The sequence below is a fragment of the Heloderma suspectum genome, chromosome 6 (assembly GCF_057233095.1).
Source record: "Heloderma suspectum isolate Gila_16-S chromosome 6, 16-S_ref, whole genome shotgun sequence".
Lineage (NCBI taxonomy): Eukaryota > Metazoa > Chordata > Lepidosauria > Squamata > Helodermatidae > Heloderma > Heloderma suspectum.
This window is the reverse complement of record NC_139463.1, coordinates 54,003,372-54,031,349: the sequence shown is the minus strand read 5'-3', so window position 1 is coordinate 54,031,349 and position 27,978 is coordinate 54,003,372. Positions and strand designations below refer to the sequence as shown.

Sequence of the window (27,978 nt, the reverse complement as noted above, 5' to 3'; positions counted from 1 at the left end):
CAGCAGTACGGGGGCTATCAGCGTCGGCCACAGGTGTCGCAACCCCCCCCCCCCCAAATTCTGCTTAGAAATGGCCCGGGCCTGGAAGAAGGCTGGGGCGGCGGCTGTTCTTTTGTCTTGGAGCCTGGCAGGACAGCTCCGTAGGGCAATCCAGGCGTGCTCGTGTGGCTTCCCAAAGACAACTTTCTAGCCAGTCCGTTGTTTCTTCATCCCTCTGGGCAGGTCTGCGTGATCACAGAGGGAAAATAGTCCATTGTAGCTTATTTCCCCTCCCGCCTTTGCTGGTCACAAGCCACCTAATTAGCATAATTACCCACGCCCAGTGCGGGTTGCGGTGACATCCAAACCCAGCAAGGGTGGCCGGCTGGGGTGGCTCACAAGCCACCCTGAAACCCTCGCACAAGCCACCCCAATCACCCAGCCTTGCGGGGTATGGACGTCACAGCAGCCCACGCCTGGCCAGAGGAATTACACTAATTAGGCAGCTCACAACCAGCACATGCGGAGACGGAAAATAAGCCGCGGTGGCTGATTTTCTCTCCCCATGATTGTGCAAACCCAGTCTTTGTGTTGACACTTTAGATCAAAAGGAAAGAGAACATATTAGCCAGTTTGTTTAACCTTTGAAACGTTTTAACACCTTTTGTGTGTGTCAAAACTGAACTGGAAAGCAGCAACATTCCTCTCAAGAGAGGCAAAGGATAAAGCCTGTCATGCCAAGCTGACGTTTTAATACAGTAGTGAGGCCCCTTTGTTTAAAACCATCAACAAGATCCCCTGACTACCTTTTTCACAAGGACCTGGGGCAGCCAGAGCAGAAGACCCATCCCTTTCCCCTCTCCTCTCCCATCAAGGAGAAAGGAAAGCCATTTTCTTCTTCTCTCTGCAACCTGGCTCCCATGTAAGAAGTAGTCACCTTTTTGTCGTGGTGGCAGCTGCTATTTTGAATATTCAGGGAAGGGTGAAGGCGCGCTGTAGCTTCTCATTATGTGCGAAGCCAGCAAGGGTGGGTTGTTGGGATGGCTGACAAGCCTCCTGCAACCCTAAAACACCCCATTGGTTCTGGGTGGCTTGTCAACCAACCTTATGGTGGTGAATTTCCCCATGGTGGCAGCCGCCATTTTGAATATTCCGGTGCATACCATTGCTTCTCATTCTGTGAGAACCCAGTGAGGGTGGGTTGCTGTCTTTTTGCTCAGTGCTTGAATAAAAACTGTTCTCTTCAAGGTGCCACACTTCCATCACTCCCTTTTGAACACACACACACACACACACACACACTTTCTATGTATTCCATTGCATCTAGCTTTAAAGTTTTGTTATCTTTTAACCTTCTTAATGTTAACGTATTTTGGATATATGAATCTCTAATCCCCCTAATGTGAGAGTTAAATTAATTTTGAGTATTTATTCAATAAAACAATTATTTCAAGGACCTAGTCTGTGGTCTCTAACTGTCTCAGCTTTTGCGTATCAGGTTTTTCCTACATGGTTAGAGTTCAACACCAAAAGGTTCCTCATGCGTGTGCTTGGTTTACATGCATATCCACACATCCATGTAAATTAAAGCATACTTCTTAACACAAGACTGAAGTAGTTGGTTCAAGTTTCATTTTACTCTATTAACTTATTATTCATCTGAAGTGTTTTGATGCTGCTCGTCAGCCAAAAAGGCTCCCAGAGCAGCTTACATATAACAGATTAAACAAGACAGTCCCGGCCTGCAGGCTTACAATCTAAAAAGACACGACACAAAAGGAAAAAGGAGCAGGGAAGGGGGATTCTTTCAGCAGGGCTGGCAGAATGGCCCTGCTCTCCCTCTCCTCTCCATACAGCTTGCTGGGATGGCTGCTGGTGCTAACCGCTGAGGGCAGTGGAGCCTCCATAACTCAGGTCTTTCAGCAGGGCTGGCGGAATGGCGCTGCTTCGCCCTCAGAACAGCCTACTTGGAAACGCCTCTTTTTGAACAGGAAAACAGCAGCGGTGGCCTTTGGCATCACATTGGTGACAACTCTTCTACCAACCTTCATAATTACTTCTGTCTAGCATTCCGATCCATCGGCAACAAGTTTTAATGTAATGCTACTTTAGATGGATATGCAAAGGGGGTCAACAAACTGGCTGAGCCTGGTAGCCCTTGTTTCGAACAGGCACCAAGCCGGCCCTTCTTCCTGCTTCAGAAAGGCAGTGTGTGTCCTTTTTGTACCCACTGACTGCTCAGATGGCCTTACAGGTGAGCAGACGGCTGTGCACGCACGCACGGCCATCCCTCCCTCTAATGCATGGCGCTAATGGTGCCGTCCAGCCCAAGACAACGGAATGGCATCATTTTGAAAGAGAGAGACTGCTGTCAGCAGTGGCTAGTTGGTGTGGGTTTTTTTACTCATTCTCTGCAGGCTAACCTAAATTTTACCTCACCACTGGCAACCTTTCCACTGTAGTTGTGGAGCTTTGAGCGGGCATAATGTGCCAGTGAATGAAGGGCGGGATCTCTAACATAGGGTTTATTTGAATTCCTTCAGAAGTGAGGGGGGAGGAAGCTGAACATTTTACGATGGAAGGTGCATTTACCAGCACTAGAGGGCGGACCTGGCTCGCCAAATCCCTTTGGGGCGCTGGCCAAGTGCGGCAGCAGCAACTAAACCACTTGAAGAGGAAGCAGAGGAGCCAGGAGCAGCGTTTATCTCCAACACAGTGCTCAGCTAGCATTAAGAGAGGGACATCCCCTTCTTTTGTGCTCCAAAATCTGCTAAACCTAAAACGACACATGATAAACTTCAGTTCCATGGCGTCAAAAGCTTGGAGAACACTGGCACAGAGCCAAGTAGAGAAATAATTAACAATCTGGAATCGCCTCATTACACATTGGGGGTTTTGGTTCTATAACGTACTAAGGGCTCCAGAAATCCTGGGGTACCTATGGAATTAAACATATGGGATTCAAGCCAGGACATTTATTAGGGATATCTTGAAATTTCAACCTGGGAGCCTCTACTGTTAGGTCAAAGCGCATATATCCAGCCACTTCCCTCTTGGGTGGAAGAAAGCTGCCATGGACATGGGGCTCCATTCCACTGAAATGTCCCTTGGTATAAGTGGCTGGGGATTGCCCACCATGGCCAGGACAGAGCTGCCCCACCGGTCGCACACCAGCTGACCGACTCTGGTGTTCTGTGGCCTTGGTGGCAGCAGGGGGCTGACTCACTCACTGGAGCCACCAAGTCGATTGCTCTGCTGCTACACTTTCTGCAGCACCTCTGTCCCTGGCCTGTGGGCTGCTGTGCCCTGGACTGTACCGGCGGATCCCCAGGGGAGCAAGGGGGTTATGGTGCTGGACCTTGTGGCTTTGGGACCCCTTCCACCTGCACATGCACACAATTCCACTGAGTGCAGATCAGAAGCCCAGTTCCTCTCTTTGTCATCAGAAGGCCTTGAAACTTCTTTAAAGGAAAAAAAAAGTCAACAGAATCCCCTTCTGCCCTTTTGCGTCACCCAGAACGTTCATAAATATTGCGTGACATCACTGCAGTTACTTTTAGCCTATTATACATAATGGGGGGCTGTGGAGGGCAAGTTGCATAGAACTGGGTGCTTCCAAAGAAGAGAGGCTTGTGTTAGGCAAAATATTGTTTAGGTTACCAGACTCCTAGACTGTCTAATATTTCATACAAGTTGCCCACTTATTCTCATGGTGTTTGTCCCCACACATGCAACTGAAACCTAGAGAGCCAGACACTTTTAAAGCAAGAACAAAAACACCTTCAGACAACCTCACATTCTTGGGATTCTGTCTTAAAAAGAACAGGGAGCAGGACAGCAGATCTATGGATGTCTAGCAAGCCTCTCAACTACAGATCTCCTTGTAGAGCATTTGAACCCCCCATCCCCACCCCGGAAAAGGAAGGAAAATGCACTTGAATTTGGGGAGGCAAGGGTGTATGCTTAAAATGCCAGAGGAAAAAGAAGCAGAATGAAATCACAATTGCCAAGTTGAATGTTTACCTTGCCTGTTTTGGAAGTATTTTTAATCTGCTTAAACCAACTGAAACACTATTCATATCAGTATGAATGGAGCAAGAATCAAATAAGGAGTTATAAAGAACAAGCCAAGATAGCAACTTCTGCGTGACACGATTATGTGTATTTCGGCACAAGGCAGAAAGCTACTGAATTGAGGAGTGGTGGAAAAGGCTTCAAATTGCAGCCTTGGTAACAGAGCAATTAAGTGGAACTCCGAGGTAGTTTGCAACCAGAAAATTTGCAACTAAATCTGAAGATAGAACTGAATATGCCAATTATAGGAATTCACTTAAACCCGAGGACCTCTGCATAGCTTCTGCAGGACTCCCACAGTTTACACAGCCCATAGTCCTTGCTGTACCAAGGGGCACATTCTGTGCACATTTACCTGTAGCTACCTGAAATGGCCCTCCGAGCAAACAGGGTGCCTATTGCCCAGTCACCCAAGTGTGCATAGTGAAGGCAATGGACAATGGAATTCGTGAGCGACTAGGAGGTGGTGGCAGTGGCGGCATGTTACAGGGCAACGCTGTACCTATTAACCACAAAGTGAGTCTGCTGTGTTCAATGGGATTTGCTCCCATGCAAGATGTGCCATAGTCATGCAGCAGACAACCATCCCCATAGAGATGACACACTGGAGTTGCAAGGGTAATTAAATCCAGCTTTTACCTTATTATGGTATTATAATTACATTTGTATCTATGAGGACTAGAAAAAAATTAACACAGAAAAGCTGGGATTCTCAGATACTTCATGGCTGTGCCGGATGCCATGGTCTATCCATTGTGAGAAACACTACAGCTGTGCTGCGAGCTGGTGGCCTCAATTGCAATAAAAGCTTTTTATGAATGCATTGTGCAAGGATCTTTGCAAATGTACTACACCTTAAATGGTATGTAGGTTGTCAGCTTCACATACGCATCCCCTGCCCTCACTTCTAGTCCCTAGATTCTGTCCATCTGGGCCATCCATCGCAACAAGATCCCTGAACGCATCCCTTACTGTTAACTGTTTGAAAGTGAGTTACTTCATTGTGATTAGACTAGTGTTCATGATCTGCTTATCCTAGATAAAAGGCAAGAGACAAAATCCATGGCAGCCAAAAAAAGGTATCTTTGGCGCATGGACCACGAGGATGTCTATTCACTTCAAGCGTTATGGAAAGCAAGACACCCTCTCTGCCACTGTGTTGCAGGAAAGCCAACATGTAGTAAGGTAAAGTGCAGCTGCTTCATTCTCTCAGGTGACCATGGCATTCACCTGGCTCATATGAAACAGCCACGGCCTTGATGTTATGGTCTAGCACATTTGGGCCCTTTTCTTGTAGGGCTCCTTCATGATTACACTGGGGTTATGTGGGCACATGAATAGGCACTACAAATGTGAGGCAGTACATGGCCAGCACATGCCATATTGTCCACTAAAACTGAGTGTCAGATGGGCAACATGACTGAAGAATGGTATTAAATCTGACTGCTATGTGGCTTCATATGCACTAATTAGCATCAAGTGCCACAAACCACATATGTCACCAAACTTGAGCATCACAGGGACCAAACAGAGATCATGACCAATCCAGAAGGCAGAAGGTTCACAGTCAAGCTGGAGGTCTATGAAGAAAGGTAGTCCGACACAGTCACCAGCAAATTCTCTGGCCACTCACGTCAGATACTGCACCACGAGGAACATGAGTACGCATGTCACCAGCATGCCTCCGATCATGAAGTACTTATCCTGGAAGGCACGTTTCTCAATGAGGCGCATGACTGTGTTGGATAAGCCCAACATGTTGGCAACATCCATAATTTTCTTGTGAGCGCCCTGAAGGTGACAGAGAGAAATGACAGTGTTAGTGACAGAGCCGTCGGTAGGGCCTTCCAGCACCCAAGACGCCTGATAGGCTTTGGTACCTCTCAGTCTCAATGTCCCCTAAGGAGCAGTGGCCTTCAACCTTTCCCAAGCCTGAAACATGGGCCCCACTTTACCTTATATACCACAGGTACAGAGCTTTTTGGTTGGGGGCCAGATGACCACCCCACCCCTCTGTGGGCTGTACAATGTCAGAGGGAGCAATGGAGACTAGGTTGGCTGTACCCTGTCTTCATGTGCCCCACCTCCTTCCGCATGAAAGAGAAGCAGCTGAGTCCCTCTTGCCTCTCCGACAGAGGACCAGAGGAGAGTCAGCTGGTTGGCATGCCCCACCTCCTTCCCCCACTGCATGGGAAGGGGAAGCAGGGCCCACCACTCTTCCTCCCTGCTGCGATCTCAGATCTGAGGTAGCGCCAGGGCTGAGGGGGGCTGGGACTTCCTCAAATCTGGGGGAGCGGCAGATTTCCAGTGTGGACATGTTCCAACGCCACTGCCTCCCCCCCTAGTCCCTGTCTTTGGCCAGGGGTAACAGTATAGGCTTTGTGCCAGCAGGGGATGCCCCACTGCCATCTCCAACCTCAGTTTAGAGACAGCAGCAAGGAGAAGACCTCCAATAGGATTCCCCCAGGGAGCAGGGCTTGGCGCTCAGGGCCCCAGGAGACTACATAGGCCAGATTGTGGGGCTCCACAGGTGGGATTAGGCCCATGGTCTGGATGTTCTGGACCCACTACATAATCCTCTTTCTCCTTCTTCCCCCCCACTCCCCCACCAATCGTTTTCCTTCAGCAGTTGATCAGAATTGCCATCTCATTTGTAAATATGTTGTTGCTGCTCAAGACTTTTAAAACATACATTTAAAACAAAGAAAAAGAAAAAATGGAGGCAGTTTGATTTAATTTGTCTTGTAGTTTTCTTCTTGTTGTTCCGACTTTCGTTTTTGTAATTGCACCAAATTGCTCATCCTGATAAAATAATCTTTATATTTGGTAGATTTGAACATGCAGTTCAAGCCGTGGCGGCTCCCATGCTCTTGCAACCCACCTTTGTTCGGGTGGCAAAAGAGTTGTGCTGAAGACCAGTGGTATGAGGACCAGCCTTCTACCAACTGCAAAGCAGCACTCTCTTTTAGGATGGTTTTGGAGGCGAAATTCTGCGTGTTTCACTCTTTACATTTTACTGTGTGTTTTTCAGTGAAGGTCTTCATGCCACTGAGGTCCTCCGTTAGGAAATCAGAAGTATGCTGCAGACCCATGGAGCCTTTGTGCCTCCTTTTCCCAGCGGCTCTGCCCAGCCCTACAGCAGCCCTTTCACATGAGGTATGACAGAAGGATGGCAGTGCCAGAGCAACAGCAAAGCTGCACTGTGGGGAAGGGGAGGCAGCCAGCTGGAGAAGTGCAGCAGGTGTGATGCCTGCAGGCTGCCTACTGAGGGTACAGATACAGGAAGCATGAGAATTCTTGTGCTGGAATTATGAAGGGGACTTTCCACTTCCATCTACACGTATTCTACCAATAAGCTTCTGCCTAGCTGAGTCATCTTTATTCATCATGATTACAACAGGATAGTAAAGGCTACGTTTCATTTCCACAATATCATCCCCTGCACTGAAAATGTGAAGCCATCCCTACAAGGTCACATTCTGTAGCATCCTTAAGTGACAGAAGTGGCTGACACTGGTTACTTTGACCTGGGAAGAGAGCTATGTCCAAGTGGGGCCAAGTTAACACAGGGAAGCCATTTATCTAGCTTTGCACAGTATCAGGGATTGCCCTATTCTCAAGGCCCACAGCCAGTCGACCATCCAGTTGGCTTCCAACTGCTAGCTTCGCCAGAAGAAAACAGCTGAGATTTGAAGAAAAACAGGCATAGAGTTCGGAAATGGTATTTATGTCAGCAGCTGCCAAGAACTCTGAGGTTTTAACCTCTGCAGAATGGGGGTTGGGGGCAGGGAGGAGAAAGGAGAGAAAAGGTTACATGGTGCAGGAACAGGAAATTGGCGGTGGGGGGCACAGGGGCAAGGCAGAGATGGTGAGGAGTGGGGAAGAAGCCCCCCAAGGCAGAGGAGCTGAAGGGACAGGGTGCAGGGTGACTGCAGAAAGGTGACTAGAACCAGCAGTAAGCAGAGAAGGGGGGATCCATGGGAAGAGATAGGAAGGGGATGTTGCGGGATGAAGGAGGCAGCGAGTTGGAGGATAGGCAATCCAAAGGGAAAAGCAAACTGAGGGAAACCTCAGACAAATAAATGCCACTCTCCTTAGGAACCACGGGCATGGAGGATCCTCTTTCAGGATGGGTTTGGGGCAGGACAGGCAACCTTCAGATTCACTTTTAGCTCTACTGTGTTATCACCAGAAGCTGCCTTATACATGGACGGACTCCTTGTCCATCTAGCCCAGTACTGCCTACTCTGAGTGGCAGTGGCTCTCCAGAGTCTCAGGCACAAGGCTTTCCGACCCTTTTAACTGGCGAGGCCAGGACTGAGCATGGGATCCTCTGCATGCCAAGCATTTGCTCTGTCACTGAGCTATGGTCCTTCCACGGCTGATACTATAACAGTAAAGAGGGCTTCCTTTCCAGAAGCAGATTTGCAAAACTCAGTTCAAGATTCAGATGTGCTCATCACAACCACAAAAATCTTGAAGAGATGAATTATTATTACATTCACAAACTCTGAAGTTCAAGGTTCCCAGGGAAAGTGCTGCAGCAGCAGATTCCAAGAGTCAAAACCTTAGCTTAGCCATCTAAAAAAGGGACAGAGAGAGATGTAGGTTATGTGCAATTCAAGAGGAGGAAGACTGGAGTGAGGTGGGGGAGAGAGAGAGAAACAGGAAGAGACCTTGCACTGGAATTTGACCATTCTGAATTTTGAAAATTCATCAGATTACAAAAGTAGTGGGTGCCTAGTCATCACCCATTACAAAAAAGCGGACGGCCCCATCCTATGCCCACCTTTAGTGTCACTCTCTGATCCCTCAGGCCCTGTAGGATGCTGGTTCCGCTGCCAATAAGATCATCCATGCCACGGTGCGCATTTTGAAGGGATTCATTAAATTGTAATGTTTCGTCAATCGGAATGGTGGTGTCAGAATCCTGCAAAGGGGGAGGGGGGAAGGAAAGGGAAGCATCTTGGTTACCTTTCCTTGACACTCCGAACCCAACAGGACAAGGGTGTCAACACAGCCACATGAAACCAACATCATTCTACAATAGTGACGTTCACACTTCCTGCCCTAACGGAATCTTTTCCACATCATTGTGCCTGCCAGAGAACAACCTGTGCATTCTGAAGATGACTTCTTTGCATGGTGGGCGAGCAAGCCTGTCACTGCCTGTGCCCTGAGAGTGTGCCCCATAGCACTCTGCTAGACCTCTGTATTACAGCAGACGACCAGAAATGTCAGAGAAGTTGTGCGTCTTCTGGCAAGTCTGCCCATCATTACTGTTCTTCTCTGTGCTGAACTCCTGGGTTTCACAAACCGCATTTGAGAACCATGGTTGTAAATATTTGAAAGGGTGGGAAAGAGGAAAGAGAGTCAGCAGGAGTCCCCTGGCTTCAGGTTGAGACATACGTTGGTGGTGAATGTCCGGGCCAGAAGCTCCTCGCGCTGTCTCTCTTGCTGCTCCCGTGCATAGCGTCGATGCTGGAAATTCCTCAGCGCCGTCTGCAGGTGCTGGGTGTCATATTTCAGCTGGTCAACTCGGCTGAAAAGAAAAGTCAGAGAAAGGTGATAAGCTCCCAAATTTCAATACAGGAATGAGCTAGAGAAGGCTGGGTTATCATAACAGAATGCAGTGCCAATAACAGCCGAATTCAGTTTTCCCTGGACATGGGAAACTTGGGCTGAACCTGAGCCAGGGTTAGCAGCTTTACACCTGCCCCTAACCACAGATGGACACAGGAAACGGCTTTCTACTGAGTCAGACCATCTAGCCCATGACTGTATACTCTAACAGCAGCTCTCCAAGGTCTAAGGTAGGGGTCTTTCCCAGCTGTGAAACCCAAGACCCCTTTTGTCCAGAGATGCAACCTGGGATCTTTTGCCACTCCCTGCTACACACTGGGCTGCAAAAAAAAAAAAAGCTTGATTCATTGATGGTTTTTCTCCCCCAACAGGTTCCCTCAAGAGTCCCATTTGTGCCCACCTGTCCCATGACATCTGGCACAGAGGACTTGCTTAGAGAGCATTCAGTGAAAACAACAAAGTTGACTGTAATTCAAAACAGGATTTTCTGTACGGTAGCCAAAACTTTATGGAATCAAACAGATCCAGATCAGCCCTTGCTTGCAAGTGCTGCAAGACATCTTTATTTAGTTTAGTATTACATCTCCCTTTGATTTGTGATCTGCTAGTTATTTTACTTAGAGCTTTACTGTAAACCTCCATAAAATCTGTGAAAAATTGGTGGGAGAAAGGTTATTTATAAGGTCTTCATGTAGTCGCATTTATTTATAAGAAAATGTATACCCCTGCACCGTCAATCCCATATGGAAGGCAGCTACCAATTATCACCATCATAACAATAAAATGTCCCTTGATAACAGGTCAGAACACCGTGCTGAGGGATGTTCTAGGCAACAAAAAGCAACATGGGAGGGCAAAGGAGGAGCGTAACTCACAGTCTGGCATTCTGCCGCTTGCTGGGCGGTTCCTTGTTGCAAAAGATTTCCAACCGTTCTAGGTTGCTGAAGATTCTGTCTAGTCGTGCCTGAATTTCATTTTCTACCACTGGAGGAGGGAGAAGAGAAACAGGGCAAGTTGTATCAGGGTGAGAAGATCACTCACAATATTAACCTGCACAGTACTTTCTTCCCATCACAATGCCTGGTTTTGTCAGTAAGCTCTGCCTACACTGGCCACATATGGATGATAAAATCCTAGCTTAATAAGCCAGGATATTCACAAGCAGGCTGCTGTTTCTTTCCTCCCTTTGTGCAAGTGAGCAAAAGAAGCCAGGAAGCAGTAATTAACCACAGCTGGAGGGAGGAAATGAGTGGGGTGCTGCAGGGCTTGGTCCTGGGCCCTGTACTCTTCAACATTTTTATTAATGACTTGGAAGAAGTGGTAGAAGGAATGCTTATCAGATTTACAGATGACACAAAACTGGGTGGGATTGCTAATACCTTAGAAGGCAAAAACTAAATTCAAAAGGGTCTTGATAGGTTAACAAACTGGGCAGAAAACAACAGAATGAAATTTAAGAGAGACAAGTGCAAAGTTCTTCAATTAGGAAAGAGAAATCAAATGCACAGGTCTAAGATGGGGGATCCCTGGCTTGGCAACAGTACTTGTGAGAAGGATCTCTGAGTTGTAGTTGATCGCAAGCTGAATACGAGTCAGCAGTGTGATGTGGCTACAAAAAAGGCAAATGCAGTTTTAGTTTGCATCAATGGAAGTATAGTTTCAAAATCACAAGAAGTAATAGTTCCACTCTATGCTGGTCAGACCTCACCTCGAATAGTGTGTCCAGTTCTGGACACCACACTTTATGAAGGATTCAGAGAAACTAGAACAAGATCAGAGAAGGGCAACAAAGAGCAGGGGACAAGAAACAAAGTCCTACAAGGAAAGACTGAAGGCACTGGGTGTTTAGCCTTGAGAAGACTGAGCACTTTTGACAGCACTTTTCAAGTCCCTAAAGGGCTGTCACACAGAAGAGGGCCGCAACCTGTTCTCTATCATCCAAGGCTGTAGGACTACAAGATAACGGGCTTAAGTTACAGAAAAGCAGATTTCGGTTGAACATGAAGAAAAACCTCCTAATGATCTGAGCAGTCAGACAATGGAACCAACTACCCAGGGAGGCAGTGGGCTCTCCATCCCTGGAGGTATTCAAGGAGAGACTGGACAGCCATCTGTCAGGGATGCTTTGAACTGGATTCTTGCACTGAGCATGGAGTTGGACTTGATGGCTTAAATGGCCATTCTCATTACATGCAAGCTATGGTTAATGGCTTCCGAGCACAAAAGGACTTGGAAGCTAATTTTTGACCACAGGTTCATATCTGGCTTGTTCAGAAGCCTTTAGCCATAGTTTCCCAGTTAATATGTAATGGGAAGCTATGGTTAACTACAGTACAACGGCTTGTTTCACCATTCCGTGAAGTGAGGAGCAAAGCAGGAGCAAAGGGACTGCGTGCGGGTGCATGGATTTAATTGTCCAAGTGCAACCGCTGCGTGAAACAGTGACAGCGCAGCAACTTCTATATATTTTGAATTGTTTTATTGTGTGTTGTTTGGTTTTAGTTTTTGTGAACCGCCCAGAGAGCTTCGGCTATTGGGCGGTATAGAAATGAAATAAATAAAATAAATAAATAAACTTGAATGGGGCATACTAGAGGAAACGGGTGGAGCTGTGAAGGCACGCGACCCCACCCACATTGCCTCATGGCAGGGCTCAGTGGGCAAAGCGATGACCATGGCAACCTGGCTGAAAAGATGCCCCACCCCTTCAGCTTTATATCATGCAGTAAATGCAAACACTCCACTGCACATTTATTTATTTTATTGCATTTATATCCCACCTTTTTTCCTCTTGCAAGGAACCCAAGGTGGCTTACATTATCCTCCTCCTCTCCATTTTAGCCTCACAACAACAACCCTGTGAGGTAGGTTGGGCTGACAGTCTGTGACTGGCCCAGAGTCACCCAGTGAGGTTCCATGGCCGAGTGGGGACTAGAACCCGGATCTCCCAGCTCCCAGTCCAACACTCTCACCACTATACCACACTGGCTCACATTAATAACTATCACCATCTTTGTTACAAACATGACTTTTAGGGGGCCTTTCATCCTCAAAGGAATCTTAGGTGATTAACTTTAAAAGTTTTAGTTCACTGAGTGATGCATATGAAGGAATCATTCTGAAAAAGCATGCTTAATTAGTACACTAACCGTAAGAACACTCACTAGTGCAAAACTGAGCTGTCATTTTGCAAACAGGATTTCAAACAAACTACTATATTCACACTTGAAGAATCCAAGGTTCTTTCTAAGAGGGGTCAGCAGGTGTGTATGCCACTGCTGGTGTGTCTTCTGGCCAGCTTGAATATTATATATCTTCCCTTGCCACTGTTCTCAAGTGCCTGAGAAGTGAAAAAGCTGGTGCCTCTCACCTGCTGGTGCTGCCCAAGACACACGAATGTATAACACAAGGCATCATGGCATCTGCTATCCATATTTTTGGATAATATTTATATATTAAAGTGCAATTTCAAAATGCATGTTATGCTGTCATACTAACAGGAATATAAAAACTCTACTGCCCATGACTTTTTCTGCCCTACTCTTTGTTCAGTACAGCAAATGGAATCTGAAGATACACATTGGAAGGTAAAATGTTTATAGGAAACCCAACTTGGTGACATTAGATCAGGGGTGGGCAACATGCAGCCCCCAGAAACCTCCCTTCCCCCACCCCATGCTTGCTCCCTGCTTGGACAGCAGCTTGGCGGGGGCCCAATTCAATGGGAAACAGGCACGTGAGGAGAATCATCCCAGTGCAGCTGTTTCCCAGCAGGATCTTCTTGTGCTGGAAAAGTCACCCCATGCACCTTCTTCCACGCATGATCACTGGGAAGGGGGTGCAGGAAAACCCTCCCTCCTCCTAGTGGTCCTGCACAGGAGTGCTGCAATGTAGGGGAGGCTTTAACCTCACCCCCATCCCAGTGTTCGTGCTTGAAAAAAGGTGCACAGGGATGGCTTTCCTTACGCACCCCCTTTTCAAGCACGAGCTGATTGTGCTGGGAAATAGCAACACACACACACACACACACACACCCTGCCATCAAAATCACTGGGAGAAGAGCAGAGTTAAAGCCTTTCCTTCCTCCCGGAGATCTGGATTGGGATGAGGGGGGGATGTGCACATGCGTGAGGGTGAGTGGGGGCATGTATGCGTGGATGCATGCAAGCAAATGTGGCCCCAAGCAGCCCACCCAATGCCACATGCTACATGGTGCCAACCCGACATCAGACCAAGCCAGGAGGCTCCCCTCTTGCATCAGGTACTCACAGTGAATTGATTGCTTATCTGAAGTCTCTAAGTGGCCCATGTATGACTGGACCTCATGAACTTGCCTGTTGAAAAGAGAAGGGCAATAAATGGGAGAGCTCTGGTCAGTCAGTGGCTATTTCAGGAGTAAACGAAGGCAAACAAGTGACATAAACATTGCTGGTCAGGCACAGAGTCAAAGGGACTCTGCAGTCCAAACATGGAAGCAAAGCCCCTAGTACAGGGGCCCTCGATGTGTGCTCACAGGTGCCACTATGCCCGCAAGGCCAGGCTGAGATGCCCGCCAAGCGATTTCCCCCCCCGTGCAAGTGAGTGAAGCAATTCCTCCATTCACTTGTACAGGGAGAAAAAAGTTCTACCTGCTGAGAAAAGGCGGAGGGGGGAGTCCACCCCACCAACAACCCTTGGGGCAACAGGGTCCTTGGTGGGGGGTGAACTTTGCTTGCCCCCTGCCAATTTTCAGCAGGGGGGCTTTTCTCACCCCATGCAAATGAATGGAGAACTTGCACCATTCCATTGCATGGGAATTGGAAAAGAGAGAGAGAGAGAGACAAGACAGAGGAATTTGGGGAGAAAGAGGGTCCAGAGTAGAGATGTAGTATTTCCGGAAATTTTGAAGCCATGGAAAAAACCCATCTTTCCCCTGTATTTTTCGGTGGAAAATGGAAATTTTGGGGAAAATAGAAAATAAGAAAGACTTAATTTTTAGCAGTCTTTACAGGCCTAAAGTCTCTTTGTTGCTTTATGACAACCTTCCCCAACCTGATGCCTTCCAGATATTTTGGACTACAGCTCGTATCAGCCTTAGGCAGGATGGCCAATGGTCAGGAGTGCTGGGCACTGTAGTCCAAAACATCTGTAGGGGACCAAGTTGCTTTAGCTTGAAGAAGGCTGCTTTAGGATATAAAGCAACTTTTACATTCCTAAAGTTATATTACGCATAACATGGTTTGCTCACAAAATTACCATTGTATTTGAAAACTTAAAAAAAGAACTCTGTTTGTAATTGTCTAAATAAACTATACTTTTAAAATTCAATATACCAAACATGATTAACTTTATGAGCAAACCAAGTTATACTTAACATATTTTAGGTTCTTAATTTATGTCTGCCCAGAGGGAACTTCAGTAAGTAGTCCTTGAAACATCTGAATCATCCTAGAAACCAGAAGAAGCAGGAAGAACTGTGGGCACAGGAAGAGAAGTCCAGAAACACTGTAGAAGAAAACTGTCCAGACTGTCAAGAATGCACATTTTCTTCCATATTATGACATGGTGACTCTATTCACAAGTTGGGAAGCTGAGCATGACTTGGTGCATCCCAAAATATCTATCAGTAAAAGCTACATTGGATCAATAGTTTTAATAAGAAATAGAAGAAATAACTATGCTGAGAATCTTACAGAGAGGATTAAAAAATATTTTCCCCATGGCTTCATTACTTCCAGACATTTTACATCTCTAGTCTTTCTACAGAAGTCTTATTACATTGTTTTTAGAAATCATTTGGGTGGGAGTAGAAGCTTGGTAACAATCTATAAACACCTTGTCTTAAATTCTAAAAGAAAATATTTCATAATCCAAACCTGTTCAATTTTTCTAAGGGTGGGGACGACGACACAAAAACAGTCCTTGGAAAAAAACCTGTTTTTTCCCGGGCCTTCACATCTCTAGGCCAGAGAGAAAAAGAAAGAGAGAGAGAGGAAGAAAGAAACCAGAGAGAGGGAGAGAAAGAAAGAACCAGAGAAAGCGGGGAGAAAGACAAGGGGGGCAGGGAGAAAGAAAGAGAAACCAGAGAGAGGGAGACACAGAGAGAGAGGAGCCAGAGGAAGGAAGGAAGGAAGGAAGGGCAGCCAGAGAGAAGGAAGGAAGGAAGGAAGGAGTAAGAGAGAAAGAGAGAGAGAAGCCACAGAGAAAGAGAAAAGAGGAGCCAAGGTCTGATATGGCTATGTGAAGAGAGGCGGCCTAATTTTAAAACACAATGTATACGTTATCAAGTATTGTGGGCTTACTTGCAAAGCTGGGTTGACAGAGGAGTAGGGGAGGAAATCTGCTGTTCTATATTTTTTCCATAATATTAATTAGGAAATTAATGCATTGATAAAGCACCAGTCAAATCAAAGAGGATATTAATCCCAGTTAAAACTAAATTGTAATTTAACTTTTTTTTCAGGTCACTATCCCTAGGAAGTACATATATTTGTGTACATAGCCATGTTAAAGTTAGTATGTTAGCCATTTTCTGTACCTTCATTTCCCCCCTGAAAATCTAAACAGTGTAAAGGAAATTTATGCTTTTGAGTTGTCATGCCATAAAATATTTAGTATTCCAATAAAACTCATTTCCAAGTCAAATTTCAATTTTAAAAAAAATATAACACTGAACATGCACTAAGTATTCTTTATAGATTTTTTTCTACCCTGATATTTCAATTCAATTATCCTTGGCTATTGGAAAAACTTTTAAAGTATTTATTCAATACATAAAATTAACACGGCATTATTTACAATGTCATTTACGAAGTCAAACAGACTATGAAATCTGATCTCAATCAATTTATGGCAGCGGACAAATTTTCAGTTCAATGTTAACAGAAAGCTCCCATCGTTGGCTAAGTGGACATTTCCACTTTGAATGAACACAATTGCACCTGTGCTATTCTAGTTTTTGTCTGGAGCATACGCAAGCAAGGTAGTTGCTGGGATGTCCCAAAGTGATTACCTGACACTTTTCCTAGGGATCCCTCCAAAACAAATAGTGAGAATGGTTCTACCCTGCCAGCTGGAAAGCCTGTTTTGGAAACAGACCGAGGATGTCAGGCCAGAGACACAGAAAAGGGAACAGGAGCAGGAGATCAGGCAGGGAGAGGAGGGAAAGGATGCTCTGCCCCTCGGCATCTCCCAGAAACAGATGTCTGGCAGAGAAATGACTCGTGCATGCAAAGAGAGTGACTAAAGGCAAAGGGCAATAAAAAGCAGTTGCTGAAATGTGGGAAACCTGAGCCAATTTGAAAGGAGAAGCCGCTTAGGTCTGTTATAGTTTGAACAGCAAGGTTCGTACAAATGCCATAACGCTAATATTGCCAGATAAAGCCTTCTTGTCTGCAGTGCTCCCCCACAGTCCCTTGTCACTGACTTCCCCATGCGAGGGCACAAGCATAATGATTGCTCCAGCATATCACCAAATCTCAAACCACCATACCCTTATTTAATTAACTTTAAGGAAGGTTTCCAAAGAAATGATAACTCCAGATGCAAAGACGTGTCAAACCTATATTATCAAAGAACTGACTAGCTCAGGAGTGGACATCAAAAATACACCACAAGAACGTGCAACGGCACTTTCCTCAGACTATCGTGGGGCTTGGCTTTAACCCTTTAAGGTTAAACAGTGAGACCTGCCATCCGAGTTCAGTGCTAGTTCTTGTGCCTGTAGAAGTAGGCTCGAACATGCAATGGCAGAGAGTCAGTCAATAATTAGAAGCAAGGTTGCAAAGAGAAGTCCATTTTTAAAAGGAACTGAGTTTAACATGCAGGATTTCAGAAGTCCATAAAGCTTCGCTCCCCAAGGCAGAGTCAAGCTTGTCAAATTTGAGGACACCAGCTCCAAAAGAGAGACACCATGCTTGTTTGGGAGATGATCAAACAAACCATGGTTCGCTTTCTCAATCCTTGGCTTGTTTGCTTCCCTCCTCCTTCACCCGCTCCCTCCCCACATCCCAGCACCTCGTGGTGCTGCAGTAGGGCCAGGGCTTCGCCCCATCAGCTGCCAGCTTACCCTTGGTCCATTCTACGCACAGAGCATGGAACACTCCTGCTTTCAGCTTGCTGAAGAAAGGCTGCCTTCCCCCATCCCTGGGCAAGGCACTGGAAACCTGGCATTCAGAGAAATGTAACCCTTCCTCACCGTGGTGGCAGTGCAAAGGAAAAGATTTTTACCAGAATAAAGGAAGTATCTTTCAACATTTTTGCAGAATTGCTTCTCAATTCAAATAAAAGACTCATATTACCATAGCGCACTCTCACCAATACTTTGACAATTCCCATTTACCTCACAAACACCATTAATGGTTCCACACTCAAGCTGCCCCCCCCTCTGAGTTTCTGCTGCCAAGCACTACTGATAGCACAGCCCTTACAAAGATAGCATCTGGCTAGCATTCCTGGTTGTTTCAGCTAGCCAACCATGGACTGATACACCCTAGTTGCTAGCTCAGTTCAAACAAAGAACACGCCACAGATTACTGCAACGAAACGTTTTACTGGGAACTTATACTTTGCCACAGAACTGCAAGTGAATCTAATCACCTAATTAATGGGGTGCAGGTAGCACAGAGAGCAAGCACACGCATGTGACTCTAACCAGCTAACCAGTGCAGAGCATGGGGCACACGGGGGCAGTGGGGCTGTCCCTTGAAAACTCCGCCCGTGCGGGAGGGGGGAGGGAATCCAATCTGCCTGGCTGGCATTGCCAGGCAGACTTTGGCATTACTGCTAGTTCCGGAAAAGGGCGAACGAGAGCACACCGGCATGTGGAGTGGCTGTGTTCTTCTAACGCTCCCACCTCTGCAATTTGGCAAAACAACCCATGTTGTTTTGGTTCTTGATACATGGTTCTTGGTTCAGATATAATGACAACCTATAGTTTAGACAACCCAGTTCACAATCAAACAGCAAATCATGAGTTCTCTTTCTGGGTTGTTCACTGTTAACAAACCATGGTTTGTTTGCGTGATTGCATTCACACATCATGACAACCCAGAATTCAACAACCAATACCATGGGTTAGCATTATGTACGAAACAGGCCAATGTAAGAGAGTGGCCAGGTTCACATGGTACACTAAACCATGGCAGATAAATTCCAGGAGTGACCCATGAGGGGTTAACACGTCGGGGGGGGCATTCTCACCACCCATGAGGGGTTAATTACCCACCCTCATAACCCACCCTGTTACGAGGGTGGGCTCTGCAGTAGGGCTAAAGGGCCCGCAGCAGCTTACCATGTCATGCGGGGAGTATGTGAGGGTAACATTGTTGCTGGTGTTGTTGTTGCTGCTAGTTTTATTGTTGGCTTTTACTGTTGTTTTTATGGCTTTTAATATTTTAACTGTTTCTATGTATTTGATTGCAGTAAGCCACCTTGGGAGGGCTTCTGCCCTGGAAGGCGGCCAAGAAATGTTTTAAATAAATAAAATAAACGGAGGTGGCCAACTAGAGCAGCCAAAAACACCACCGCCGCTCCGCTCTGTTTGGCAGACCTCTACGGCCAAGACCTGCCAGCAAGAAAGGCTGTGGCTGCCAGGATACCTCTTCCACAGCTGTCAAGCCAGGAGGACTCCGGAGGGGGTGCGTCTCGGAAAGGGCAGGTAAACCGCACAGCGTGGTGTGGTTGCGCAGTCCTGTGTGTAGGAGGGAGGCATGTTTTGGTAACCATCTCCGCACAGTGGGTACTGAACCACCATTGGCTCCCATGTCGTCCGAACACGCCCAGTGTGCGCGTGGAGACCCATCATGGCCCAATGGATAGAGAACTGAGTCCGCACCTTGGTTTAAGGTACACAGTTGGATTTGGGAGGCCTAAATCCTAAATCTTCCTGGCACAGCACTCACATTGGCTGTTTCAGTTTCCCAACATCCAAAGTGGATGACATTACTTGATGCTTTACAAGCATAGCCCTCAGCTCACTTGACATATTACAAATGGCAAAGTTCTTCTAATGATAACCACAAGTCCCTGAGCTCCAAACAGAAATTCTATACTTCCTAGAAAATGTTGACTTCATATACATGCCCAGATCACTAAAGCTGCAAATGGGTATGCAATTACTTGGGAGTAAACCCCACTGAACTCAATGGGACTTACTTCTGAGTGGACATTTTATCTTTTGTTTGATTTTTACCCCACCTCCCATCAAGAAAATGGTGCTCAAGGCCGCTAACAATTATAGAATCTAGAAAATTGAAAATAAACACTTGATTAAAATCAAACAAATACACCGAAAACACAGTTAAAAGGCACAACAATAACAGAATAAAAACAGCACCTCACCCAAGAGACCAACCTACATGCCAAAGGCCTGCTTGAATTAAAACAGCTTTGCCAGCCAGCAGAATAGCAGAGCCAGAGCCAGAGCCAAGCTAGCCACCCTTAGCAGGGAGTTCTACAGCCTGGAAGCAGCCACTGAGAAGTGTCACCACAAACACGCCTCGGGGGGGGGGGGGGGCACCATGTACAGGATTGTACTGCAAGTCCTCGCTAACCATTGCTGGATTCTCTTGCTACTGCAACTACTCCTCACCTTCTCAGTTATCAGGTTTCACACAGCTTTCCTTTTCCCACTCCTGCTTTCCTAAAATGGCCCTTGTCATAGCTGCTAAATGTGCACCACACCTGTCTTCTACTCTCACCATCACCGACCATTCCAAGGTACCCCTTCTTTGCTTTCTTGTTGCCTTTCCTGTTACCTTTTCCCATTCCTACTCTCCTCCTTTTACCTCTTTCCTCCCCTGCCCAACCATGGCCACAAAGTTTGCTCATCTCCTGTGTGCCACCATCTCCTCTCTTGCTCCCTCACATCCTTCCTTCTTGCTCTTGCCCGAGAACTTTCTACAGGCTCTTAAATTCCTCCTACATCATTTCTTCCTCCTTCCCCCAATTTACCCCCAATACCTAATCTCCCTTCCTGCTGCTCACAATCTCCTCCTTATGGCAGTGTTTCCAGAATGTCTACTAGCTGAGGGCTAAGCTACACGCTACATTAAATACATCAAGCACAGCCCATCCTCATTTTTCTTTACCTAAAAGTGAGCACGCAGCACCCCAATCCAGACTGGGTCCACCATATGTAGGATGGGGAGCTTTAAACCTTCCTACCAACCCATTCCCCCCCTAAATTTGCAGATGTGTGGGGCTTTAAAAAAACAACTCTATTGGCACCAATGGAGGTTTTTACTTTTTTAAAGCCCCTACTGCAGGGGGGGCAGGGAGGAAGAGGAGAGATGAAATACAGGGGCAGGGAGTGGCTGGATGGGAAGATTCAAACCTCCCCTACTGTACACAGTGGTCCCAATCTGGATCAGGGGCCCGTGTGTTTGCTTCAAGGTAAAAAAAAAAAAAGGCAAAGGATTGGCTGTATTTAACATCTGTAGGCTGGCCACAGACCCACTTTTCCCCTGAAGGAAGGACTGGAGGCCCATGTCACTCTTACAGCCGAAAGCATTCACTTTTATAGCAGGAGTGGGCAACTTGTGGCCCTCCAGGTATTTTGCCCTACCACTCCAACGATCCCTCTCCATTGGCCATGCTGGCTACGGCTGATCGGAATCATAGGCTTAAACATCTGGAAGGCCACAAGTTGCCCATCCCCGTTTTATAGTGTGAATGTGTTAGTACAGCCCTTACCAGGGGAGCCCATGCCTGTGTCTCTGCATGAGTTCACTTCTAGGCATGCCTTCTATTTGGAGAGAAACAAACTCACAGCAATGACACATGGAAAGACATAAGAATCCTCTTCTGGGGATTGGTAATTATGGTGCATTAAGGATAACTGAATGAATGACACAAACAACAAGGATTGCAGAGATGTGACAGATTTACCTACTTGCCTGTAGATGGGTACGTGCTTTGGGTTCACAGGAACCTTTTATTATTTATTTCACATGACACTACAATTTTCCCCCCCAGGACATAGATTGGAGACTGCTGCCCACTTTGGTCTCATTTACTCCCAATTGCTCTTTCTTCTGAGAAGTTCCAGTTGATAATAACCTGAGGACATTTTTTTGCTGCTTGATATATTTCTAATGCTATTTTAACATCTGGATTTTAATTTTTTTTAAAAAACTTTGTGAAGTTTTAAGAATTTTACAATTAAGCTCACATACAAAGAAATGCTGACATTACAGTGTACCATCTAAGCCAAACACATCTTGGGTTGCAGCAAGGATTGCTGGGACAAATAAAATAGCTACGACTTCCTTTTAAATTAAAATCCAGTCTTTGCCTTAGATTCTAAGGCAGGGCCAGGCAACTGTGGGAGGTCTAGGGGCCATTTTTTCTCCTGGACCCCCCCCCCCCCAGCAAGGCAAACTGGGAGAAGGGTAATAATTAAAAAAAAAAAAAAATTCTGGTATGCTGTTAAAATTTGGCAGAAAAGTGCTTCATAGCACTACAACAGGCAACTATGGAGTGCTATTTTGCTTTTGGGTTTTGTTTTGGGTTTTTTCATTTCAGGTGGCTGCAGTGGGGGCCAGCAGGGGCACATGTTGCCCGCCTCTGTTCTAAGGCAAGACTGGATTTTAATTATAAAGGAAGTAGAAACTATTTTTTGTCCCAGGAGGCTTTGCTTCAACCCAAGATGTTTTTGTAGCAGGTATCAGCCCTAGTGAGTCCCCTTCATGGATCACTGCCTTGTTGTGGCGAAGGGGCTTGCATAACTCAGTGAAGCCATAAGCTATGCCGTGCAGGGCCACCCAAGACGGACAGGTCATGGCAGAGAGTTCTGACAAAATGTGGTCCGCTGGAGAAGGAAATGGCAACCCACTCCAGTATTCTTGCCAAGAAAACCCCATGGAACGTATCACAAGGCTAAAAGAGATGACACCGGAAGATGAGCCCCTCAGGTCGGAAGGTGTCCAATATACTACTGGGGAAGAGCAGAGGGTATTTCTAAGTAGCGCCAGAAAGAGTGAAGCGGCTGGGCCAAAGCCGAAAGGACACTCAACTGTGGATGTGTCTGGTGGTGAAAAGAAAATCCGATGCTGTAAAGAACAATATTGTTTAGGAACCTGGAATGTCAGATCAATGAATCAAGGTAAGTTGGAGGTGGTCAAACATGAGATGGCAAGATTGAACATTGACATCTTGGGAATCAGCGAACTAAAATGGACAGGCATGGGAGAATTTAATTCAGGTGACCATCATATCTACTATTGTGGGCAAGAATCCCTTAGAAGAAATGGAGTAGCACTCATAGTCAAGAAGAGGGTGGGAAAAGCAGTACTGGGGTACAATCTTAAAAATGATATAATGATCTCAGTACGAATCCAAGGCAAACCATTCAACATCACAGTAATTCAAGTCTATGCCCCAACCACTGATGCCGAAGAAGCTGAGGTTGATCGGTTCTATGAAGACCTACAACACCTTCTAGAACTAACACCAAAAAAAGATGTCCTCTTCATCATAGGGGATTGGAATGCTAAAGTAGGAAGTCAAGAAATCAGTCATTGATCTGACATTCCAGGTTCCTAAACAATATTGTTCTTTACAGCATCGGATTTTCTTTTCACCACCAGACACATCCACAGCTGAGTGTCCTTTCGGCTTTGGCCCAACCGCTTCACTCTTTCTGGCGCTACTTGGAAATACCCTAACAGGCAAGCATGGCCTTGGTGTACAAAATGAAGCAGGACAAAGGCTAATAGAGTTTTGCCAAGAGAACACGCTGATCATAGCAAACACTCTTTTCCAACAGCACAAGAGACGACTCTACACATGGACATCACCAGATGGTCAATATCGAAATCAGACTGATTATGTCCTTTGCAGCCAAAGATGGAGAAGCTCTATACAGTCAGTCAAAACAAGGCCTGGAGCTGACTGTGGCTCAGATCATGAGCTTCTTGTTGCAAAATTTCGGCTGAAATTGAAGAACGTAGGGAAAACCACTAAACCATTCAGGTATGACCTAAATCATATCCCTTATGAATACACAGTGGAGGTGACGAATAGATTTCAGGGATTAGACCTGATAGACAGAGTGCCTGAGGAACTATGGACGGAGATCCGTAACATTGTTCAGGAGGCAGCAACGAAATCCATCCCAAAGAAAAAGAAATGCAAGAAAGCCAAGTGGCTGTCTGATGAGGCTTTACAAGTAGCTGAGGAAAGAAGGGAAGCAAAAAGCAAGGGAGAAAGGGGAAGAAATACCCAACTGAATGCAGAGTTCCAGAGAATAGCAAGGAGAGACAAGAAGGCCTTCTTAAATGAACAATGCAAAGAAATCGAGGAGAACAACAGAATGGGAAAGACTAGAGATCTCTTCAAGAAAATTGGAGATCTCAAGGGAACATTTTGTGCAAAGACTGGCATGATAAAGGAGAAAGAAGGCAGGGACCTAACAGAAGCAGATGAGATTAAGAAGAGGCAGAGGAACTAGAATCGCCAACATTCGCTGGATCATGGAGAAAGCAAGAGAATTCCAGAAAAACGTCTATTTCTGCTTCATTGACTACGCTAAAGCCTTTGATTGTGTGGATCACAACCAACTGTGGCAAATTCTGAAAGTGATGGGAGTACCAGACCACCTTACCTGTCTCCTGAGAAACCTGTACGAGGGTCAAGAAGCAACAGTAAGAACCAGACATGGAACAACCGAGTGGTTCAAAATTGGGAAAGGAGTACGACAAGGCTGCATATTGTCACCCTGCTTATTTAACTTATATGCAGAGTACATCATGAGAAATGCCGGGTTGGGTGAATCAGAGGTCGGAATTAAGATTGCTGGGAGAATTATCAACAACCTCCGATATGCAGACAATACCACCCTAATGGCAGAAAGCGAAGAGGATCTCAAGAGCCTCTTGTTGAGGGTGAAAGAGGAGAGTGCAAAAGCTGGTTTGAAACTCAACATTAAAAAAACTAAGATCATGGCATCTGGCCCCATCACTTCCTGGCATATAGAAGGGGAAGAAATGGAAGCAGTGACAGATTTTACTTTCTTGGGCTCCAAGATCACCGCAGACACTGACTGTAGCCATGAAATTAAAAGACGCTTGCTCCTTGGGAGGAAAGCTATGGCCAACCTAGACAGCATAGTAAGAAGCAGAGACATCACCTTGCCGACAAAGGTCCGTCTAATCAAAGCTATGGTTTTCCCAGTAGTAATGTATGGCTGTGAGAGCTGGACTATAAGGAAGGCTGAGCGCCGAAGAATTGATGCTTTCGAACTGTGGTGCTGGAGAAGACTCTTACGAGTCCCCTGGACTGCAAGGAGGTCAAATCAGTCCATGCTAAAGGAAATCAACCCTGACTGCTCATTGGAAGGACAGATACTGAAGCTGAAGCTCCAATATTTTGGCCACCTAATGCGAAGAGAAAACTCTCTGGAAAAGACCCTGATGCTGGGAAAGACTGAAGGCAAAAGGAGAAGGGGACGGCAGAGGATGAGATGGCTAGATAGCATCACCGATGCAATGAATATGAACTTGAGCACACCCCGGGAGAGAGCGCAGGACAGGAAGGCCTGGCATGCTATGGTCCATGGGGTCACGAAGAGTCGGACACGACTGAACAACAACAACATCAGCCCTAGACATTACCCTCCATGCATAGGGCCAACGCACAGAGGGAGGACTGGAGTCACATGAGCTGGACCTGGCCCCAGCAAGCTCTGCCCCTTCCACATTAACACATTTTGTGAAGATCTGAAACTGGACCCAATTCACATTCAACTGAATGCTCCAGAATGTCACTGAACACATGAATGTCAGGAGGAGCAAAGCTGGTAGAGGATGTGATGTTGGAATGTGGCTTCTCCCTCTCCTCTCACCAATGCCTGGGTGACAGACTTCTGAATAGGGCTGTAGTCTAAGCCAATGGGGAGAGCAATCCTATGGCCACTAGACGCTGTCTAGGGGGCCATACGATTTTTCAGTTTCCTGGCTCTGAGCTTGTAGACAGTGCTCCGAACTTGAAGCCAGGAATCTGTGCTCTCCACCACCACCCATGTAGCCGGTGAGGTTCTTTCCATGCTGCCGCTACCAGAAACGCAGCATGGAGAGGGCAAAAGGGGGCATTCCTGGGGGTGGGGAGACCATGGAAGCTTCATTACGAAGCATCCTACGTGCTGCTGAATCCCTGCCCGCCCGCCTGCCCTCCGAAGCGCCCCAGCTAGACAGCCAAAATCAGCCCTCTAGCCACAAAAGCAGGGCAGGCAGAGTGTGAAGGAGAGGATCCCCTCTGTGCTCCACCCACCCTGCATAGGTTAGTTGTATGCTTCCGACTTCAGAGGTGGCCGACGACCCCAATAGGATTATGCCCCAAGGTTGAAATCCTATGAACACTTCCCTGGAAATGAGCCCCAATAGATACAGTTGGACTTACTTCCAAGTAAAGCATGCATATGAGTGCACCACATAACCACAAAATGCCTCATGCATTTTAGGGCCATCACAAGGTGCGGACAGGGGTTTTCATCACACCCACTTATATCCTTTTTCTCTTCCCTCCGCATGTCCCCTTAGTTTTATTTTCTGCTTAACATTCATACTCAAGAAAAGTTCTGCTGAAGCTTGCTCGCTACTTCGGTTGGTCCTAATGAGAAGTCTTGTTTCACCAGCTCTCTGTGGATCTCAATTATTAATCTAGAATAATGAGTGTTTAATTGTTGCATTATGTTAAAATGTAAGCTGCCACCCAAAGGGTTCTGTGGAGCATCACGGCAAGAAAAAGTTTGCAGAGTTAAAACAACACCCTTCTCCGTTGGGGCAGTACGGTGGCTAAGGAGGCAATCCTACCAGAATAGGTGGCCGCCTCCACACTCGGAGGCGGCCGCCTATCCAACGCTGGGCAGGAGAAGCACGGAGGGGATCGCTCCGGCCGCCCTGCGTTTGCGGCTAGACAGCCGGTTTCGGCTGTCTGGCCACGGGAAGGCGGAGCGGGGGCAGCAGCTGCCGGGCGACACGTTGGACGTGTCCCGCCCGCATTTCCGCCTGGCCGCCCGGAGCGCCCCATCTCGCCGCTCCCGCGGCCTCCAAGTGCGGGGCTGGCCCGCGCGGCCTGCAAGGCGGCGCGGGGGGAGGCTGGTTCTCAGGGGGCGGCCCCGGAGCGCGGGCTCCGCGGAGCCGCCGCGGCGGTCCGTCCGTCCGCTGGCGGGCGGCCACAGGACGGCGCCCCACTGCCACGGCAGCGGCTGCCCCCGCCGCTCGCGCAGGCGGGGGGCTGCCGATGGCCGAGGAAGGGCTCCCCGTCATTTCCCTGCCACAGCCTCTGCTGCCGGGCCAGGGTCAGGCGCCGGCGTGGCCGCGCCGGGCTGCCGGGCGCCCTCGCTACTGGCGCGGCGCCCCCCGGGCCTCTCCCGCCGGGACTGCGCGGCACCCGCCGCTGCCCGCGGTCGCCCCCCAGCCCCCGCCTTCCCTCCCAGCGGGCCCCGCCGCGGCCGCCCGCACACGCACTTGTAGGTCTGGTGGTACAGCCCCTCCATGGCGGCCGCCCGCCGCCGCCGCCGCCGCCGCGCTCGGGCACCACGTCACCCCGCGGGCGCGCTTCCGGCTTCCGGCGCGGCCCGCGACGTCACCCGCCCGCGCCGGGGCCTCCGCGCCCGCCTGGCGGCGCCTCCCCGCCTCCGCTGCCCGGGCCCTTCCCGGAGCCGCCGCGGCCCGGGGCTTCCCGCGAGGCGGCGGCGGGAGCGGAGCAGGGCGCGGCGGGCGGCGCGGCCGGGGCCGCGTGGCCCCCGCGGCCGGAGGAGAGGCGGGTCGAGGGAGGCGGCCAGCAGCGGCAGCGTCGATAGGGGGCGGCGGGGCAGCCCGCGGCCCGTCGTGCCTGAGGGGGCCCTTGATGTGGCCGGGCGAGGCGCGCGCGCGCACGGCGCCGGCCGCTTCGAGATACCTCCGCGGCGTCTCGGGAGTCTGAAGGTAATTGCCGTTCAGGAAATGCACGGCGTGACCTTCAGCAGCGCATAGATGGAGGAGATAGCGCCTCCAATTACTCAGCCACAGGTCAAACGGCGGGCTCGCAGAAGGTTTACAGGAAATTGCCTTTCCGCTGCTGTAGCCACCTCTACATTCCTCGTCCGTGTCCCCCCCGCCTTGTTTTCCCACCCCACCTGCGGCCCCTGGAGCCCCTGAGTTGCTGGTAAGGGGTGTTCCTGTTCTTGCAGTAACGTCCCTGCAGGTTAGCCCACCTCAAGCTCAGCCAACACCGTACCAAAAATTCTGGCACAATGAATTCAGTATTCAGCTTTGTCTCCCTCCGAACCGAGGTTGCTCCAGGCCAGGCTGGAGGGCCAGGCGTGGGGAGCAGGAGTTGCTGTGATCCGTGGGGGTCCCATCTTGCTCACTAGGAAACTCC

General features: G+C 47.9%; 1 protein-coding gene across 1 annotated transcript; it reads right to left on the bottom strand.

Annotated features, from left to right (window-relative positions):
- Window positions 1-17: 17 nt before the first annotated feature.
- GOSR2 (golgi SNAP receptor complex member 2) lies at window positions 18-27,147 on the bottom strand. Its single transcript, XM_084804371.1, has 6 exons — window positions 27,084-27,147; window positions 13,906-13,970; window positions 10,512-10,620; window positions 9,463-9,595; window positions 8,843-8,983; window positions 18-5,844 (listed from the first exon to the last, which is right to left on the bottom strand). The coding sequence occupies exons 1-6, from the start codon at window positions 27,110-27,112 to the stop codon at window positions 5,683-5,685; spliced, it is 639 nt and encodes a 212-aa protein (XP_084660497.1). The 5' UTR covers window positions 27,113-27,147; the 3' UTR covers window positions 18-5,682.
- Window positions 27,148-27,978: the final 831 nt, after the last annotated feature.